Source organism: Mauremys mutica, chromosome 12 (genome assembly GCF_020497125.1).
Source record: "Mauremys mutica isolate MM-2020 ecotype Southern chromosome 12, ASM2049712v1, whole genome shotgun sequence".
Taxonomy (NCBI): Eukaryota; Metazoa; Chordata; order Testudines; family Geoemydidae; genus Mauremys; species Mauremys mutica.
This window is the reverse complement of record NC_059083.1, coordinates 71,042,495-71,055,621: the sequence shown is the minus strand read 5'-3', so window position 1 is coordinate 71,055,621 and position 13,127 is coordinate 71,042,495. Positions and strand designations below refer to the sequence as shown.

Here is a 13,127-nt window from a genome sequence, read left to right as displayed (position 1 = left end):
GATGTGATATAAATAATGTAATATAAACACAACCTCATTACTGTGTGAGGAATTGAACTGTTTTGTAATGGCATTTTGGCCCCTCTTGTGGAAGAAGATAGAACTGCAGCTGCTCCATTTTTCTTACTTCAGTGACTACATCAATGGTTCTCAACCGCTTGGCTTTTGCAGCAAAGAAACTGGAGACTGAAATTAGTGGACGGTGCTTTAATAGCAGATGACTAAACATTTTCCCTATTATTTTAAGGTTTCAGAAAGTATGCAGTATCCTTTCAAACCTTCCATGAGAGTAGAAGTTGTTGACAAAACGCATCTCTGTCGAACACGGGTAGCAGTTGTAGACAGTGTAATTGGAGGACGATTAAGATTGGTATATGAAGAAAGTGAAGACAAAAATGATGATTTCTGGTGCCATATGTACAGCCCACTCATTCATCACATTGGTTGGTCCCGAAGTATAGGACATCGCTTCAAAAGATCTGGTAAGCAAGTTGTGTTGCAAAGATACCTTGTCAGCAGTAGAGGCTTACTTGAAAGATACTTCATGCAATGATTTGGCTAAAAGGAGCAAGCTGACTGAAAAAGCTTCTAATTCAAGTTATTACATCTTCAAAAACGTATGCATTGGCGTTAATCAAGACTTTTTTTTTTTCAGCCACTAGGTCTCCGCTCCATATGGTTTAGTTAAAAACTATCATCAGTGTTTTTCCTTCAGGGTTTGGAAGAGCTCGGGTAAACTTCAATGAGGCACCATCCATGAGACCGTATCTAGAAATGTTGACAATATAAGCTAGTGTAAACAAGGGTTTCTGTGCACAAAGCCCAATGTTCTGTGTATTTAGCATGTCTTGCTGCTGGCACCCTGGAATTACACAGCACTGCCCCACCAGCTGCCACCACCTACGTGATACAGTAAAGTCAGCACAAGTATTGCTTGTGTTATTGATTTAATTCAGTTTATTTTGCTCTGACCTCCATCTTTGGGTGTGCTTCATATTTTAGTATGGCAACATATAACTGCATTGCAGAAGTTGTCAGAAGAGGGACAGAAAAGTAGAGGCTGACAGATGTGTAGTGGAGTTTTTATCACCTAAAATCAAAACATTTCTATTTTTTAAATATTTTATGTCCTCTTTTTAATGATAAATTAACATTGTTGCTAAGACTCTCTTTGCTCCTTTGCACGTAAGCCACTCATCTGTAACATAGAACAGGAATAAAAAAGCTCCATGTTGCACCAGCTTTGGACACTAAAATATCAATATTTTTACTGGTTGGAAACCTTCATTGAAATCAATATAAAAATAAAAGGGAAACAGTTAAAAGAAATCATGCTCAAGACTGCTTCCTGGAAATGGACATAAGAGCTTTTCACAAAGCTGCTGGAATTCATTTCAGAGAAGCGGATCCAACCAGTAGCAGCAAACTGCCGCAAAGATCAGGCGGCTCCTCTGCTATAGTATCAGAGGGGTAGCCGTGTTAGTCTGGATCTGTAAAAAGCACAAAGAGTCCTGTGGCACCTTGAAGACTAACAGATGTATTGGAGCATAAGCTTTCGTGGGTGAATACCCACTTCACGCACGAAAGCTTATGCTCCAATACATCTGTTAGTCTTTAAGGTGCCACAGGACTCTTAGGATCCTATAGCAGAGGAGCAAGAATCAGAGCTATGGATCCCACCACACTACAAAAATGTTTCACAAAAACAAGAATTTCTAGTACAAAAATGAGGTAACAAACAGCATGACTACAATACGAAGATGTTTCAAAATTTATTTACATTAAGCTTTGAAGTCACTTATGTGTATGAGTCTATTTGTCAGTTCTCTGCTTTAACTCTACTGAGAATGCAAACTAGTTTCACTTGTCAAACTTCTGCAAAAGCTTATATGTATTTCACTGACACTTTTGTGCTATAATCAAGCCTTCTGGGTATTAGTGTTCTCTGAATGCTGTCATATCTCCTGTCCAAGTGTCCTCAAAAATAAAAAAATAAAAAATTGCACGATTTGAGCTCCATTCCCAAATTGTCTAGGTGGCATACTGCTATGACCTCTTTATAGATTTCAGGCCCACATGTTTGTAAAGTTATGACTCCCTTAAGTGGTACAATGTTAGGAAAAGGTGTTTTTGTTTTGAGGGTGGGTATTATTAGTCTCTTCATAAATATTTGCTGATTAATAATGTAACTGTCCCTTGTAGATATTACAAAAAAACAAGATGGACATTATGATGCACCGCCACACTTATTTGCAAGGGTAAGATTGCTAATGAGAACTCTAAGATTGTTTACTCAGAGTTGGAAGAGGAATTTTTCATCACTTGAAGACAAAGCATAACTGAGAAATTATACCAAATTACTGTACAAAGGTCTGTCACTATTGGAAATTACTTTAAAAAAAAAAAAAAGCTGTTAGGCATTTTGATGTAAGTAAAATTGACAGGGAGTTTGAGGGGTATTTTGGTCTTTTTGCTGCAAACTTTGTTTCATGGGTGTGGTTATGTTGTCTCGTACATCAGTTCTTGTCACCTCAGGTAGCTGTGTAATGCTGTTGTATGAATCTTTAGGTAAAAGAAGTAGATCCAAGTGGAGAATGGTTCAAGGAGGGAATGAAATTGGAAGCTATCGATCCCTTAAACCTGTCTGCAATATGTGTTGCAACCATTAGGAAGGTAAGAATGAATTTATAATTTTGTGGGAGAATAGGACATGAATCCTGTTAATCCGATTTCCAGTCTTCTGTAATCAATACTGCTGCTAAAAACTTTTTTTTTTTAAATAAAGGCTGAGATTTTATTTAAAACAAGATTTTAAAAAAGCAACCAATGTGTTGGTCAACTGCATGTACTCTTGTCTGCTCCTTCCACATCCACCCCTTCCAATAAAAGGATAATGTGTGCAATTTGTGAATGCTTACCAATGGCTTCCATTTATTAGTTGCTTTCCTGTTACTGGGGTATTAAGAATGGTTGATTGTTATAGCGGCAGATGAAAAGTACCTGTATGTGGCATTCACGAATGTTCAAAATTCCAGCCTGAACTTTGATTGACAAACAGTATGCCTGTGAAATTAATGTGCAATGGAACCTCTTGTTAATTCTCATCTGGCTATTTTGCAGACAATCTAATCCCTCACAAAAGCTTTGGATAATACATCTGCCCAAAAATATTCCTGCCAACGTTTTTGGTTTTACAGTTATTTTTTGATATATAATATTTTTATTTTTTTTCCTGTGTGTGGAAGACCCTCACATGCTACTAAGGAAACTAACTATACAAAGATAGAGTGAAACTGATACTACACAAAGCGCTGTCAAATACTTAAAGGAAAAAACCTGAAAACTAAAATAGTCTCTAATCTCTCTCTTCTATTATTGTTGCCAGTTAATGATTGCAATAGCATATACAACAAAAAATATTGGAGAGAAGTGACTTTTATTAAGTTGACAGTGTTCTTTATACATATTTGCTTATCATTTGTTTAATTTCTTACTCCACTTTGAAACGTGACATACTAAATTTCTAGCCTGGCCTTCACAGGTATAAAGGTGCTTAATATACAATATTGTTTTTATTTCCAAAGGTGTTAGCAGATGGATATCTAATGATCGGGATTGATGGCTCAGAAGCAGCAGATGGGTCTGACTGGTTTTGTTACCATGCCACCTCCCCTTCTATTTTCCCTGTTGGTTTCTGTGAAATTAATGCAATTGAGCTAACTCCACCCAGAGGTATTTACACTATTCTGACCAACTTCTATTTTGATTATTTTTCAGTGGTATTCTATATAATCACATTCTTTGTTTCTTAAATCGTTTTGCAGCATTCATTTCATTTTCAGAACAATCTTGATTTCAAACAGAAACTTCAGCACTACTTAAAATGGTCTGAAACAGGGATGTCAAACTCAATGAATGTTTAATTCATGGGCAAATAAAATGAGGTTTGTTTTGACTACACAAAGATTAAAGGTAGAATATGGCCATTATGTAACTAAACTCTTACTGAGTAAAATTAGTTATATTCAGCAACAATTAATGCTGGGATGGGGGGAGTGAGATGCAGAGCACTTCCAGAACTATTTCAAGAATATCAGTGCTAGGGAGTCTTGGGCCAGCAGAGGACTGGAATTATGATAGAGCAATTGTCCATATTAAAAGCATTGTAAAGTGTTGCAGATTTATTAATCAGGCATGATGAATTATTCTCTCTTGCTAAAATGCACATAAATTTATCCTTCATATCAGTATCCATAGGAGTGGGAGGGGTTCATTTTTTGAACAAGACCTAAGGAATGATTTTTGTGAGCAAAACTGCCTGAACACCACCATACGTGTCTGCAGATGGTTTTCTATTGGCTTCATCTCTAAACTTTATTACATTACTTTAGTTACATATAAAGGGAGAGATAGGTAATTGCATCATAGTAGATGATAGGTGCTCACTGTTTTAGTTTTTTGTAAGAATTCTGTCTTTGTCCCTATTCATTCAAAAATCTCTACATTATTGGAAGGGGGGGGGGGGAACCTATATTACTGGTTAAGTGCAAGTTTCTATTGGCACTGAGTGCAGAGATTTTCTGAATTTTGAGTGTACTGACAGTTTTGCCTGCAACAAAAAGAAAAACATTTCATAGCATTCCCGTTAGCTGACATGAATCTGTTTGGTCTTTTAGCATTTGGCGAATCCGTAGCTGAGCAGATTTACCCTTGCTTACTGGAGCTGTAACGTTCAGTAGAATTACTGCAGAGAAAATCATGGGGATAATCTGACCTGCCAAAAACATATAGTTCATCCTGTGACTTAAACAAACAAGCAAACAAAAAAAACTTAAGAGAATTTGGAGTAATTTACAGAATGAAAATTTAATAATGACAAAATGTATGTCTATATAAACTCTGGTAAAACCAGACTTTTAAATGGCTGATACACTATAAATGATAGATGCGTATCTTTGAAAAATCCTGAGTAAATGTTTATTCTTCAATTACTGAACCTACGACAGAAGGTGAACTTCTGTTAATATCATTTAATATGCTGCCTTGTTTCTTACATCGTGGCAGCTTTTCTGCTTTTGTCTGCATTTCTTCCCTTTCTCTCTTTAGAATTCTTGATAGCAATCCTGTATCATCCATTGCTGACTATTATTATAAATCATATTCAGTTTTGTAAAATTTAGTTTTATGTGTATGACTAACAAACAGCAGTAAGAATGTTCTAGAACTTTAACCTTAGTAGGTTAAATTATTTCTGAAGCAAATGCATTATTATAATGATCAGAGCCCCCTTAATACCTGTGAGAGGTGTGTTCTAGTGCCTAAATTATGGGAATTGGAAGTCCTGAGTTCTAATCTTAGCTCTGGGATGGCCTTCCTCTGCTCCCATCTTTCCCATAGCTTGTTGTGAGGATTAATTAGATAACATTTGTAAAAAATTATTGAATGTCTGTGTCAGAAGATCTCTGTATGCTAACAAAAAAATATTCTTGTGTACCTCTTGCCCTGCTGTCTTGATGAATCTGCAGCCAATCAGACATCCGTTCATGAGGGTGGTGTAAACTTAGCTTGCTGCCACCCTTTCTGTATTCACCTTGTTAGCTTGAAATTTTACACTGTGGAAAAAAGGGGCCTTAAAACATAGGATTCAATCTTGTAAGGCACAGAGCACTCTCGGCTCCCAGTGATGTCAGTGGAAGTTGAGGACACTTGGCACCTTTCAGGATTGGGACCGGAGTTTGTTGTTGAAGTTTAATTATGTGTGTGAGGACTGTAGCCCTGTCGTATTGAGCTGTGACCCAAACTGGCAGCTTGGACTAAAACAGTGGCTTTCTCGCTCGCTCGCTCTCTTTTTTTTTTTTTTTTTTTTTTTAATTATTCTGCACACCACTTTTAGTGAGATCCTGTGGGGACTATCTTCCATTCCATCACTCCAAGCCCCCATCACCTCTTTGTTTTTCAAAATGTTTAATTCTACAGACCACCACAAAGAAATCTGCAAACTATTGTTGGTTCAAGGGCCAAAATTTGAGACTTTCTGGTCTAAGAAGCTGGTCGAAGGGAAAAGTCACCCCAAAACAGTCCTCTCTGTCACATGCAAATTCAATAGACTAACCAAAATTAAATACATTATTGAGAAACAGTTGTCTCTTCTAGTTTATAAGGTGGAGAAAAGCCCTTCATTACCTCCATTGCTGTGTTTTCTAACCCTATGATCTCTGTTTTAAAAACATTATTTCACTGATTGTGTTTTGGCCAGTCCTCTCCAAACAAATCCAACATTTCAAGGATAAAATTATTTTTCTCCCACAGGAAAGAGTAGATGATTTTGCAGATTTGTCTTTAGTCACATCATTATAAAAAGGCTGTTTATAGCATTTAAAGAGGTTTTCTTCTCTGTTTGATTTATGTGGAACCCAATATGGAGCAAAAAGTCAAATTTGAGAAATATTTTTATATTTGTGTCTAGCTTCTTTGTGTTTTTAGTGACAATGTAGCACTAATAGTGTTGTTTTTAAATGAACAAAGTTTGCAGTTGATGTACGAAGGTACTATTTAAAATTCACAGGTTATGCAAAACTCCCTTTCAAATGGTTTGACTACCTCAGGGAAACTGACTCTATAGCAGCACCTGTAAAACTCTTCAATAAGGTAAGATAAATCATTGGTAAAGCCAACTGTATGGCATGTGTGCTATTTACAGTGGATTTTGTGCTGTAAATTCCTGCCTGCTTGGTCCCATAAGGTTAATCAGTCTCTTCAGCTGTCTTAAATATGTTTCTTCACTTATGTGCTAATTGTTAACAAAACCAGACACAGTGATTTTTCAAAGTCCATATGAGTATCCTTTGAAAAATATCTAGTAGAAATGGAAATTGGGAAATTTGTTTATTAGAAATAGAAAAAATTATGTGCATTCAGCTTGTATATTTCAGACTCTGGAAAAAAAATCTTACTATGGAAGAAAATAGGAGCACATTAAATTACATAGATGATACCTTGGTATTCCACCATGTTCACTTTCACCATCTGAATAATGCCACTTGAAATTAAACTTGACTGAAACAGCAGCCCCCGTGAAGTATGTAAACTTCATGTAGAGTAAGATGTTAGACTTGGTTTCCTGATATTTGGCTGTCTTGCTTCATTTTCCTTTTCAGGAAGTTCCAAACCATGGGTTTCACATTCGAATGAAACTGGAGGCTGTAGATCTTATGGAACCGCGCCTTGTATGTGTGGCCACAGTAACCCGCATCATCCATCGTCTATTGAGGATACATTTTGATGGCTGGGAAGAAGAATATGACCAGTGGGTGGATTGCGAATCCCCTGACCTCTATCCTGTAGGGTGGTGCCAATTAACTGGATATCAACTACAGCCTCCTGCACCACAAAGTAAGTTGCTCTGCATTTGTAAATGATTCCTCTTGCATCTTTTTAAATCTAAAATTTACCAGTTGCCTTCCAGTGTTTATACACGTGTGGTCATTCTCGTAACTTTACCCTTTTGGGGTTGGGTAGCCACCAGCAACAAAAAATGGACTAGACCCTTGCTAATTCTCAGATGCACACCATTCTAATCTGTTTCACTTTATAACTGATAAAGCACTTCAGAGTATTTGCATGGCTGTGCTCTGTTTATTTTTAATCCTGGGGCTAACAGATGTTTGGGCCAGAGAAGAGACAGACTGCTTAAGCATCAGGCCTAAATAACATTACTCATCATTTATAGCACAATCAATTTGCATGGCACTTTACATTAAGAGGCCCTGATCCTGTAAACATGTGTTAGTAACTTTATGGATTTAAATCAATGTTACTATGCATATGCATAGTTATTCACATGCACAATTGTTTGCAATATGGGATCTTGTAGTATGCACTGATTTAATTTAAAGAACCCAGACAGTCTGCTTGTGTGTCCGTACCTGGCTTTTCAGTCCCATAAAACTGTCCAGAGCCTGGAGAGTGAATATGTAAACACCAGATGCTCTCTTTAGTGTAGCTGGCAGCTTATGATTTGAATACTTTAAATGCTGGCAGGCGTTCAGGAATACATGAAATCAGTTCTGTCAACTGACAGATTCATTTTTTTCTTCTTTCTTTAGACGGACATACTGGAGGAGTATAAACTAATTGTAATATAAAAATATGTATTACAGGTTATGGCTGATTTGAAATGTTTTACTTAAGTTTACTCTTCAAATTTTTTCCTATTAGTCTGCCTTACCAGTGCTTATTTTTGTTTCATTCTTTGTTCTTGCCTCTTTCCATTCTTTTAATAATTTCTCTCTTGGTAGTCTGAATTTTTTATATCTTAATTTGTGTGTTTGTGTCCATTTTTTTTATATGTAAATCTTCTTTTTTGTGTGTCTGGTTTTCTAATCTTTTTCTGTTTCTATCTTTTTTTTTTTTCCTTCTTCCTCCCAACTTTCTTCTTGCCTTATGTGAAATCCGAGTGGCAACAAGACTCAGTTTTATGATGCATCAGCTATACTTCTCCAGTCAGGAAAATAATTGCTATGAGAACTAGTTGCTCAAAGGAGCAGAGGTATGACCCTGGCAGCAGGTGTGTGTTGTCCCATAATGATGGATGAAATGACTATTTGTAGCCTGTTAGGTCAGGAAACATGATATGGGTAATTGTGTTCCAGGGGCTACTGGAATGGGTGCAGTTCAAGTAGAGGATTTTTCCTATGTGAACGTGTTCTGTTTGACATTCTGTCTTCATTCATTCACTCATTCATTCATTGAGGAAAACATTTTTCTTGTGAATTTTCCTTAGCATGAAAGACTATGCAGTATTTTCCCAAATCATTAATTCAAAATTTTAATTCTTAATATTTTTCAGCAGCAAGAGATAGCCAGTCAAGTTCGTCAAAGCAAAAGAAAAAGGCTAAGTCACAACAGTACAAAGGACACAAGAAAAGTGGGTGACAAAGTGGTGCTTTATATGCCCTTTCCCAGCTGTTAGAAAGTTGTGCAATTTGTCTCAAATTATTCTGGTTGGAAATGTTGCTTGTGCATGAAATAAGTGTTATGCTTAAAGGTGCAGTATGCCATAAAAGGAGGCCTTTTATTAATTGAGAAATGTTATTTTTTTATAACTTGCAGCAAAATAACCAAATGGAAAGTAAGTGGTTTTGAAAGGATTGATAGTGTTTGTAACTTCTGTGTATATTGTACACGGACAAATAAGTTAAATTAGTTTTGATACTCCTAGAACCAATTTTAGGTAAGGAATTCTGCATAAGCATGAAGATATAGTAAGGTGGTCGTGAACAGAATGCTCATATATGCATGGCTCTTCGTTTTTAACTCTTTGTAGCAAAGCTGTAGAAATAAGAACCAGGTTGTTTTGAAGCAGAAGGTAAATGAGATGTAGAAAACCGAGGGCAATCTATCGTCCTCAGTTACTTTATAAAACTAAAATTTGTCTCCTCTTGCAAAACAGTACTAATTCTTAAATTGACAAGTTTATCAATTTTATGGGTGTTGGGCAATTGTAGGAAGCTCTTAATAATGTTACTTACAAAGGTACTCAGTAGTATTGCTATAGTTGACTACTCTTGTCAATTGAGTATTACCGTATTTACTCCATCATAAACCGGTTTGTTTATAAGCTGACCCTTCCAAGATGGATAAGTAAAAATGGAAAATTTGTATAACCCGTTCGTAAGCCAACCCTATAATTCAGGGGTCAGCAAACTTTGGCTCCTGAACCATCAGGATAAGCCACTGGTGGGCCGAGATGATTTGTTTACCTGAAGCGTCCGCAGGAAGGAGGTAAACCTAAGTAAACAAAGTGTCCTGGCACACCAGCTGCTTACCCTGATGGGCTGGGACAGCAACTGGTGGGGAAATGTTTTTGGAGGGGAGAAGCTGGGAATCAGGGGAGTAACCCTTGTGACTACACCCCCCCAACCCCTAGCCCGGGACCCCCACACTGTTCCATCCCATCCCTTCTCACCTTATCTGGGGAGGATCTCTCTGGCCTGGCTGGAGCTGCTCCAGTGGGCCGGACCAAGCAGTACGGCCATAGCCTGCGAACCCCAGAGCTGCAGCTGCTTCGGAGGCTGCGGGGAGAGCAACATGGCCAGAAGTGGAGAGACTCTGGCTCCACCTCTTCCCTTCTGGCTCTGCTGGCTGTGCTGCCTCTCCTTGCTCCCTCTGTTGGCGGGGGGAGGGGCTGTGTCCCACCTTTCGCTCTTTATACCCATTCATAAACTGACCCCCTTCCCTGGTGCTTCCCTTTTTTACTAAAAAAAAATTCAGCTTATGAATGAGTATATATGGTACTTTAAAAAAAAAAAAACAAAAACAAAAAACAAAAACACTAGGTTTTTAACAACTGTCCAAATTCTTTACACGTTGGTAGTGTCTCCCTGGGAGAAAATTGTTCTCTTCAAAAATTCAAACAAATATATGTTTAATTTTTAAGTTACAATGATGCACCTTCCCTTCCCCCTCTAGTCCTGTTTCCATGACTCTGTTTCAAACCAAAGCTATTTTCTGTCTGTAACGAAGGGAGTAGAAACAGCCTGTCACAAGAACACTTTGTGCTTTCTCCTGCCCTTTCTTGTTGGAGATCAGATACATCTATATTTATCTTAAATTCACATTGCACCTTTTATTCCAAAGGATTCCAAGGCATTTTTCAAAAGATTGGATGCTTCTGCAAGAGAGCAGTGGAGGATAGCACCAACCCATGGTGCATGGCAAATTTTTATGCGGGACGATAAATTTTAGACAAGAACTCAGGGCAAGCTCCTTATTTAAAAAAATAAATAAAATAAAAAGTGCCACAACATCTTGTATATCCAATCAGAGCTGACACTTAATTTTTAAAGTGTTTGAGAAGAACCCACATACAGTGAGAGGAGTTCATTTATCTGCCTAATAAAAATGAAGGGCTGATTCTATAGTGTCTAATAAGAGGCAGTAGTTAGAAGGCAGCCTAGCTATGCTTGGAACACTAAGCCATTGCCTCTGTTCACATTCTTGGTATTTCCTTGGCAAGAGGGGGTATTTCTTTGGTGCAGGAGAGAGATGTTTTGTAACAGCAGCTGGTACTTTGTGCTGAAGATACAGTGGACAAAATTATCTGTAAGAGAAGGCAGAATGCAAATATATCAGTTTTAATCCTTGTGGATTGCACACCATCTCTTTTGCAGTCCAGTTGCCTTCATGTTGGCTGCCAGCGAGGCCTTTGTATTAAGAAGTGGGCAATTCTGCTGACACAGGACATGACTTCCCCACAAGTCGGCAGACTTAGGTGGTTAAGAGCTGCATGACAGCCCTTAACATACTGCTGGAAGAGATCCAGGGTGTGGAGCCCTGAGTCTAGGCTTTATCACCAGGCTTAAATTCCAAGTTTGATCATCAAGCTCTGTCTTGTCTGACTCTGGTCTATTCAAAACTCTTCCTGGGGAGTTACCAGTTCACTGTTTTGTAATCTTGAGTTCATTGAAGTGTGAAGCATTGAATACTTCTAAAGTTAAGAAAACTCTAGCTTCGGCACCTCCATTTTGGAGGGAAAAGAGGTGTTTGGGTTTTGGGGAGGTTTTTTTTACTCTCTTCTATATGCTTTAAAGACCCTTATTACTACTTGCAAGTTCCTAATAAGCTTGAACATTTTTTTTTCTTTAAATTAATCAAATTAACTGCTGTTATTGCAGCCACAATCTGTATCTTAAACACACACAACATTTCTAATTTGCAGTTCAATCCATTCAGGTTGTCGGGTTCTGCGTTTTCACTCTGTAGTGAAATTGTCAGGATTTTACTGGGAAAAACCTGGATTTCAAAATATTTCTACGCAAGGGCATGTACAAAAATTAATTTCTTGCTGATAGGGTGTGCCAGCTTTAGCAAATTTTACAAACATTAATCCTCATACCTTTTGTGTGGTAGGCATGATCTGCAAGCTCACCACAGAAAGTTTTGAAAACTTTACTAACGCTTCCTGACGAGGATTGTAACCTCATACTTTAAACTTCTCTTCTAGTCTCTTTGAGGCTCTGATATTCCTTTAAAATTCATTGGGCAGAAAAATCGAGTCTGCGGCGATGGGAGAAGGGACAGCGTTAGGAAGACCTTCCTACTGAATTTGACCCTTTTCATAGCTAGCATTTGCAGAGCAGCTCTTGAGTTTATCAGAAATCCTCTTCAATAAATAACTAGAAAAGTGTTTTGATTATATTTGATTACAAATGAGATGATTTTAGATCCATGTTTCTCGGTTAAACACCAAACCTTGTATTTCACTATTGTAGATTCTTGATATAAAAAATACTGAGTCATGGAAGAGGAATCTCCCAGAAGAAAAAGTTGATGAGGCTGCACTAGACAACCATAACAAGGTCAATGCCAAGTATCTTTTAATATATAAAGGGGACCAAGATAAACATTCAAGTGGACCACGAAGTTCAATTATGCACAAAGAGACAAATAATCAGCACTTCATGCAGTGATTAATTAACTTAAAATGAGGAGCACCCTGAAATAAACGTCTTTCAAAGATGGGAGTATTTGGCTTCCCTCTGTCTTGAAAACAAGCTTTGTAGCATGACGAGTTCTCAAATGTAAGCAATACTGTTTTGTAAATGTGTGGTGAGACGGCTGTCCAGCTTCATTGTAGGTATCTGCTGTGGAAATACACCTCCGACCAAGTGAGCGTTGACATCGCCTCTCTAGTTTTCAGGCCAGCCACGTTACAACAGTGTGAAATACAATCAGACATCCATTTAGATGCAGTTCTCTTGGCAACAGCTCTGCTCAATTAATTGGAGTCTGTAGCAATGGTGCCTATTTCACTTATCTTCAGACTAGCCACTGCCTCAGTTTCCCCCTCTTGGGCTCCCCAGTAACTTCAACATAAGCTTGCATGTGTCAAGTAACACCCCTTCTTGGTGTCTGGGTTTATTAACTAAGTTCATAAGAACTCCCATCCAGCCTTCCTAGCAGGCTCACAACCTTAGTGCAGGGTTCATAGTCCTGTTCGAGCCTTCCCAGCTGGTACCTGTTCTCTGCGCTCCTGAGGCCCTGTGCCTGGGAGTTAAGGAGAGTCTCTGTGAAGAGAGCTATCTGGATTCTTTCCTTCTCTCCACAGGCTTCTGTTTTATTTCCAC

The 13,127-nt window shown here is 38.0% G+C and overlaps 1 protein-coding gene across 9 annotated transcripts in view; it reads left to right on the top strand.

The window, feature by feature from the left end:
* Window positions 1-13,127, top strand: part of MBTD1 (mbt domain containing 1) — a 55,525-nt gene that overhangs the window by 24,951 nt on the left and 17,447 nt on the right. For 8 of the 9 annotated variants that reach the window (XM_044983566.1, XM_044983562.1, XM_044983561.1 and 5 more), the window contains 7 exons: window positions 248-482; window positions 2,203-2,258; window positions 2,569-2,673; window positions 3,585-3,732; window positions 6,566-6,648; window positions 7,158-7,392; window positions 8,849-8,926. In XM_044983566.1, the coding sequence (XP_044839501.1) occupies window positions 248-482; window positions 2,203-2,258; window positions 2,569-2,673; window positions 3,585-3,732; window positions 6,566-6,648; window positions 7,158-7,392; window positions 8,849-8,926 (940 nt within the window). The remainder of the gene's footprint in view (window positions 1-247; window positions 483-2,202; window positions 2,259-2,568; window positions 2,674-3,584; window positions 3,733-6,565; window positions 6,649-7,157; window positions 7,393-8,848; window positions 8,927-13,127) is intronic. The other variant, XM_044983560.1, reaches the window with a different exon arrangement.